Genomic DNA, 8,193 nt, shown 5'->3' on the forward strand with positions numbered 1-8,193 from the left:
GAGTAGAGATACCTTTGCAGAGGAGAACACATGATGTTGATACACAGCAGGCTGAATTCAAGTCAGTGTGCCTAGCAGTGTGCTGCAGATGCCCATCAAATAAATGGACTGGTACAATGAAGTATCACCTTCAAGTGGCATTATTTTTGGAAGTAGCTTCAACTCTGCTTCCTGAAGTCTAGAATATGTGAAATTTGTGAGCTACCAGGCTGTGACTCCTTCATTTCTAAGAAACATTCTCAAGCTAAGGTATCACAAAGCCTTCCTTTAGATCAGGACATCCACTGCTGACACTTGAATTCCACAAACTATTAACTGCAAGAAGCAGACAAAGACCTAGGTTGCAGGACTGACACTCCTCATGAACTGAATGAACAATAAAGTTAATAAAAACTAAATTTCCTAACTAAAATGAGAAAGCTTATTAAAAAAAATTAGCATAGCTGGAGAAAGTTTTCACAATAGGTAAGGTTTGTTTTCCGTTTTCCACCACATCAATTTTTCAAAACATTATATAAAAAATGGCTGCTTTCAGATATAAACATTTTTTGCAAATTCCTTTTTAGGTTAAACAAAAGCTCTCCTGTTCTGATAATCAGCAGAGTGGGATAACTGCAGAAAAGATGCACACGGTTTTATTGCTGGCACACTTCTACAACATCCACCACATTGATCAACAGTCTTTAATAGAAGGCCATTTTGAAGAAATCAGCTCCAAGGCTCTGCCCAGTTATGTTTTATCAGCAGCTGGAAAGATAACTGAAGGCTAGCACAAAGATCTAGTCAACAAAATACAAATGACAGGATCTCATCCTACTGCCACTGATCCAAATATCAGTACTGCAGCTTATATCTGAACTGGAATATTTGAGAGCACCATGAAAATGCTGCCAGCCTATCTACCTCCAGCCATACCTCACCACGCGTCTTGGAAAGACATGGGTTAAAAACCAGCTTTGTCATTTCTTCTGCAGAAATAAAATGCAGAGGTGGGCCAGACAACAATTACAGTGTGCACTAACGCTCAGCTCTGGACTCAATTCTGTAGTACTCGACAGGCAATATAAAACCGTTAGCTGTGGTTTCTAGTCTGTCCTGACAAAAAACACATTAACACAGTTTGGTTCATGTTCCTTAGTCTGTCATACAAAAGCCATACAATTTCACATTAGAAGAAAATACACAAATATTGTGAAATTGATATATATTACTGTTGAAAACACTTCCCTGAAAACACCTTAAAGACACTGTGGGGTAAGGATTCCACTTTTTCATTATGAAAATCAGAAGCCCTATTAAAATAGGAAATAATACAAATTATCTGTCAATAGTAAAATTTAAAAGGTACATAAATAGCTGGAAGATAGTATCACTTCTCTTCCAATCAATTTTTTTATTTTCTAATACTGCTTTGCAATGAGGGAAGACCCAGGTGTTCAGATCTTTCTAAAGATAAGTATTCAAGTGTATATAGTTTTCCACAATATTCGTGTATCAAATGTTCTTACAGCTTTCTAAAAACAACTAATGCTATTTATCCAAACTGAAAAATTATTTCTACTTCAGGAATGTTTTCACAATGAGCAAAAAAAAAAAATTGTGACATGAGTTTACCTATTAGGCTAAAAAAAAAAAAGTAGATACGAAGATTATGCAATTCAGGTACCTTTGAAGATTAATAATCCAATGCATAATTGAGAAAATATTTTAAGAAAAAAGGAGGAAACTTCTGGAATACAGCATTCCTCTATAATCAAGATAGACTTCATCTCAGTCAAAACAGAGGCACATTGCTGGCACTTAAAATAAGAGTGGTTTTGTAAGGGTTAATTGACTGAAGAAGCAAGGTAAGCTGCTAAATGCAGAACCACAAATGATTTAAGATGACAACTCCTCTAAAAGTGAGATTATTGGAATTCTTTGCTTAACCAGTTTAGACTGGAAAACTCTAAACTGGGGGTGTTATGTGAAGACTAAACAGTAGACACTATCCATGACTGCTCATGAATCACAGGGTATTTCAATTCACTATCTCTGCAGAATCAATAAAAGTGAGTACATCATTTAAATGGGAAACTAAAAATATGAAAAAGTTGGTTGCAGCTTAGTTTTTTCAACAGAAAGAATGAAGTCTTTACTGACTTTAAGATGATGATTAAAAACATGTTGAAAGTTCAAAAGAAAAGAATTTAAGGAAATCAGTCAGAAATTGGAGAAGTTATTGTAAGACTGTATCTTGTATAAGTTTAAGGCATGATGAAAAGGATAAACAAGAAGCTCAAGCTGTCAGGGTACAGCAGAGTGCAGCAAGGCAGTGAGACAGTATTAACATCATGTTTGCCTTGTTTTTAACTTTTCTCTCAGGATTCATTACTGTTCACTATCAGAAGCATACTGCTAGAACAGACTGGCCTTTTACTTTACCCTAAACAATCATTTTTATAGTCACACTTTGAGTGCACTACATGTTGAGTTTAAAATACAAGCCTTAGTTGGGAAATCTACACTTGAACCTCATCTTGTGGTTCTCATAAAAATATACTGATCTATTATATTGGTGTTGCGTTTCTTTGCTCAAACTGTTCCAAAATTTTATTTAGAAACTGGATTGAAAACAACAACCTACCCCTCCTCAAAACCCAGACCTGCTCTTCTAACTTGTAATATGTACAAATTTTCCTAGCTAGTTTTTCTATTAATGCTTTAGCCAAGTCTAAGCCAAAAAACATCTAAGCGCAACAGTAATTATATAACCAGACCTACATAAGTCAATGAATGTATAAAATTAAAAAGTATTTTCAGACCTGATTATAAAGACCTACTTTTAGCCAATCTAAACAGAAATCTGAGATCATGGAACATGGGTGAAATTTATTGGTCTGTCAGATGCAAGATGATTCTGGAGAATAAGAAAGGAAATCTCAAACACTGCAGAAATGCCTACATATGGTAATTCCAGGAGGTACAAGTTTTTCATGTCCACAAAGCACTCAGTCAGCTTATAATTCAAATCCTGTGATGGCTAAAATTTATACTGAACAATAACAGCATTTTAAAAACTCCTTAGTTTAATTATATTTCACACAGTGACTATAAATTCACTTGACAGGCCAATGGTACTGAAGAAATATAGACAGGCAAATGTTCTTACATAGTGCAATGCTCCAAAACCACTTTATGACCACATGTCCTACCAACTATTTATCTCTTACACAAATGCCCTTTTGCTCTTTTTCTTTAATTTCAAACTCTCCCTCCTTGAGGAAGGGGTGCCAAGCATTTAAGATGAACCATAAAGCAAAGATACATGCATGAAATAGTGAAATTTGTCTCAAAAAAAATATAAAAAATAAATATCCTAAATGAGACTGTAAAAGTCCAATACCTTGAGTTCCTATGAGCATGGGTTGCCCACCTTCTACCAGGAATGGAGATACCAGCACCACAGCATAGAAAGAAACTACACCCATCATGAATTCCTGGCATGCTGGGGTCACTTCCAGAGCCCTGCAACATTATTAAATAGCTTTAACACATGTAGTGGAGGGAATCTCTCTCACGCTGCAGGTGAACGACAACCTGGGCTGCAGAATTAGTCCCGGAAACTCAAAGCCAAGTAGAAAAAGACCCTCCAAATCTCTCAGTTCATGACTGTGGCTCAAGAAGTAATTCTTCAGCCATTTCTTAAGTTCATTAGCTCCTATCCTACTTTGTATTACACTAGCAGTTTGCTTGGCCACACTATGAAAAAGTGCTAGTTTAGTCCTCAGGAGAACGTTCCAAGCCTGTACATCTCCCATTCAGTTATGCTTGCTAATGCTACAAAAAAAAAACCAACCTATTTTTCCATTACTGCTAGTCTTGCCATCTTCTTTACTTAAATAATTAAAGATGCTTGGAAAATTTATTAAAAAAAACATTGATGAGCTTACAGTAAACCTGATTTATCCACATCTAAGAACATCATCTTAGATTTTACACTATCAGTATCAAGCCTCCAAAGAGCCTGAAGAGCTGCTAACAACTTACAAGTGTTTGAACAAAGCCATTTAGAAAATAAACCCACTTGTATTTTATTTTCCTCCTTTATTCTTTGAGCAATCCTGCTTTGAGAATTAAAAAGGTAACAAACATGAAAATTGTATATATTTGTTTATTAGAAAACTGAAGCTGCCAGTTTCTGTTGTGATATTTCAGAAGTATCTATATAATCTAATAATACAATTGGTCTTTAGTGTAATCATTAAGAAGATTCTTGCTTTAATCTTCAAAAGAGTCACGTAAATACTATATAATTCTACAATCATTTTAAGACTGGGGAATATGGATTCATAAGTCAGTAGGTATTCAAAGGTACTATTTGAATTTACTAATCTTAAACTAAATCTATAAGCCAAATATTAAAGTGACAAATTATGTAAAAAAAGTAAAAATTAAGGAAGTAGTACCTTTCAAAATCTACTAAAACCTGAGGCTCCTTGCCTAGTTTGTTGAGAAACTAAGAAAGGAAATAAGAAATCTAGCTTTTGTTACTAACTTCAGAAATAGCACTTAGGAGGAACACAGCAATTTCATTATGTAACAATGCTTTCTTCAGCCAGAAACATGACATTAACTGATGCTTCTAGGAAAATCCAGAAAACACATTTCACAGAGAAACTAAAATATCATTAGAGATGCTCAAAACTCAACTGGACAAGGTCTTGAGCAGATGACTGTCCTAGATGACCTACAAAGATCTTTTAACCTACGTAATTACAGGATATAAAATTGTAGTTTGTCTGTATTACAGGAGTATGATCATATTTCAAGTATCAGTTCCTTATGATGGTAAAGAGGAAAACTAAAAATGCGTCAAAAAAGCCAAGTGTGCCCACATACCTTCAAAGACAGACAGAAAGACAGAAACCCAACAATGTGCATCCTGTGTGCAATTTGCAAAAAGTGAACATGCTACAGCGTGTTTTAAGAACCTTGTTCCTATGCTGCTATCTAGTACAGGGTAAAAACAAAACAGAACAAAAAAAAAATACTGCCACAAACAAACCAACCAACCAACCACAAGACAAAGCCAGAAACTGAAAGCTAGATTCAGTGGGAAGAAAAACTATTCAAGATGGTTTTTTTCCCTTCAGATTCTGACCAAAAGTCTTGTACATAAGCTACCTAGCATTTTCCAGTACAATTGAAATAGCATCAAGTTCCTGAAACTACTGATTCATCCCAATTTTCAGGAACCTCAGGAGAAAGGAGCTCAAACTTGCCAAGCTTACATCAAAAGAGACATCCTCTTGCATCTCTAGCATTCCCCTCAAACTCTATGCATCCTCCTTGCGCATTCAGAGCTGAAATCTTAAGGTTAATACATGAATAGTGTTGTTAAACATAGAAATGCTTCAAAATTTTCCTTTGAATAAGGAAAAAAACCTAGTTTATTAAATAACTAATATCAGAATTTTTAATATTTCCTTAGGTTGAAAAATTAAGCATTAAATAATTGAAATATGTCCATATATAGAATGATTACATATACTTCTATAAACAGCAACAACTTCAGTCACAGAACAGGCAAAATAAGATCTAGAATTTATTGGTTAACAATGTTAAAGAATTACAGCAAAATAATTTTTGCATCTTAGTATGTATTTCACATACAAATGTATGTTTGCCCTCCAACATTAAGATCTATGGTTAGGGACTACACAGAACAAACTGAGCACCCATCAGCCTTTCCATACAACAAGGAAACACTGATACACCTGCCAAATACCTGTAGATTTCAGGAAACTAAGAACTTGTCACAAGGGAAAGTTAAATACCTTTTAAATCTATTATTAAATAATAATATATTATTTAATATTTAAATTCATTTTTATCTATTGCATCCACTCTTTAGAACAGAAACAGATTGACATCATCTAATCCTTGTGGCTGGTATGTATTTTAAATGACAAAACAAAATGACTTAGAACAGACAAAAATCTCAGAACTGGTTCATAAACCCCGTAAACATTTACTACAGAATCACAAAGAGCAGGATTCACACTCTGCAGAACAGTCTTCCCACAAACAGGAAGCAACTTTAACAGAAGACAGGGACACAACTTGTTAGGAAGTCACGCCCGAGTATTTAACACTCCTGTTGTTTAACTTTCAAAAAACAGTAGGGACTTAGAGAAAATAAGCTTTCCTATTTAAGTATTTAACACCATCTAAAGGGGCACCTTCCAAATTTATTTTTTTTTTTAATGACACTGTCATAGTTGACATTTAATTCCCCATCTCCTGGAATATTAATTCTATAATCTATATCTAGAAAAGCTCCCTCAAACCAATGAAGCTTCTAGAAAAGTGTAACAAGCCTTTTTCATCTGAGCATGGAGCCAACATACAGAAAGAAAAATCACTTAAAAGTTTCTACAGAAGCAAAATATAATTTTAAGAAATGCTCAGAAGGACTTTCTTTAGAAACTGCATGGTTATAATTTTCACATTTAAATAAACTTAAGTGATGTTACCAGAACTTCACTTCGCAATTAACATTGCAGCAGCTTGTAACTAAGAAGCAAAATTTGAAGGAAGTCGTACACACACTTTGCATTTTCAGCACTATTACATCTGCAGCTAGTCTAATTCCACATTTCCAGGGTTGCTTCCCATTTCCCTTAGACACAATTTTGTGAGGATTTCACTCTCACAGTACATTAAAGCTAGAGAAGTATGTATTTAATTAGTACCTCATGCGTGAAAATGCTGACACAACTGATATCCAGTCACATTACTCAATTCTTGATTTTTTTGTTTTTAAATGGCAACACAAGTCAAAGGCACAAAACAGTGCTTGGAATGGAGAACAGAAAGTTATTTCATCACCCAGCTGTATCTTGATACTGCATGCAGCACCTGGCTTATCTCAAAAAAGATACACCACAATGGATACAAAGAGTACATGTACATAGATGAGAATTTTTCAGTATAAGAGATTATACAGAATAAGTTTCATCAGCTTGGAATAAAAAAACGGAGGACACAATCTGTTCTCATTATTTTGAGTTAAAATATGGGGCTACAAAGGAAGTTGCCAAGTAACAGGTTAAGAAGATTATGGATTAGCTCTCAACAAAGAATCCTGGGCTAAATACACTTTTTGTATCAATAAAGCTATGTCCAAGTTATATATTAGAAAAATGTTTCTAATATATAGTACATAATTTTCTACATTTTTTATAATTACATGATCTAATTACATTCTAATCAATGATCAGAGAAACAGCACACAAATAAGGACAAGTATCTCTTCCCAAGTACAAGTACCTACTATGCCAGGGATCATATTAGGAGATCGCAGCAAAAGAAAAAAAGAACCCTCGGTAAGTGGTGTGACAGTAATTTCGTAGTAAGGGAAATAAGAGTAAGAAGTTTCTGAAACTGAAAGGAGAAAGAGTACTGATACTGTTGTAGCTACTATGAAGTCAGAAAATTGCCACACTTGAAGGAGAAACTCAGGTCTTCTGAACAAGTTCAGAAAAAAGTATAAAGTTGGAGTTACCTTGCCACCACTGGGACCACTGTTTTAACAGCCAGAGACGAAAAATCCTTCCAGGAAAATTAATTGCCTTGGCTAGCTTAAAAGCTTCCAGTACATGTTCAATCATTTATTCAGTCTTCTAACACATGTCACATCTCCTTATATGCTACTAAAAGGAAACACAGGGTACTGGACTGTCCTACTATGATTGACTTCTCAGTTTCATACTCCTCTCCTTGTGTTTCTTCTTCAAGCTGTTTAAAAGAAAAAGACTCCCATGACTGTAGGTGGCTACAGGCAGCATTTATTCGAGCTTTTTTTTTTTTTTTAACTGTGTGCTTGACAGAGCATAGAATACCTTCTATTTTTGTGAAGGATATCACAAAGTGGCTTTTGGGTTCTAAATCCAACAATCCAAGAACTAGGAAATACCTGCTTTAGGGTTACCTATGACACTAATTTTAAATACTCTGTGTGGTTAAACTTACAATGAAGAAACTGTACACAAGCATGTAATGAAAGTTTCTCAATCAATCACAGATGGAGGGTTGCATATGCAACCCAAACCTTTTTTTTATAGATTCTGAGTTCTTGGTTTTTCAAGCTAAACAGCACTAAAGAAAAAAATCCCTTTTTTAAAAAATACAGTCTTTATTTCTTATTCT

The 8,193-nt window shown here is 34.6% G+C and overlaps 1 protein-coding gene across 1 annotated transcript in view; it reads right to left on the minus strand.

Moving 5' to 3' along the window:
• The window catches only part of LRCH2 (leucine-rich repeats and calponin homology (CH) domain containing 2), a 35,255-nt gene extending 31,785 nt beyond the window's left edge, over positions 1–3,470 (minus strand). Inside the window, exon 1 of the mRNA XM_008948952.1 lies at positions 3,386–3,470. Within this exon, the coding sequence (XP_008947200.1) occupies positions 3,386–3,470 (85 nt within the window). The remainder of the gene's footprint in view (positions 1–3,385) is intronic.
• Positions 3,471–8,193: the final 4,723 nt, after the last annotated feature.

Source organism: Merops nubicus, unplaced genomic scaffold (genome assembly GCF_000691845.1).
Source record: "Merops nubicus isolate BGI_N331 unplaced genomic scaffold, ASM69184v1 scaffold8801, whole genome shotgun sequence".
In the NCBI taxonomy this organism is placed as follows: Eukaryota; Metazoa; Chordata; class Aves; order Coraciiformes; family Meropidae; genus Merops; species Merops nubicus.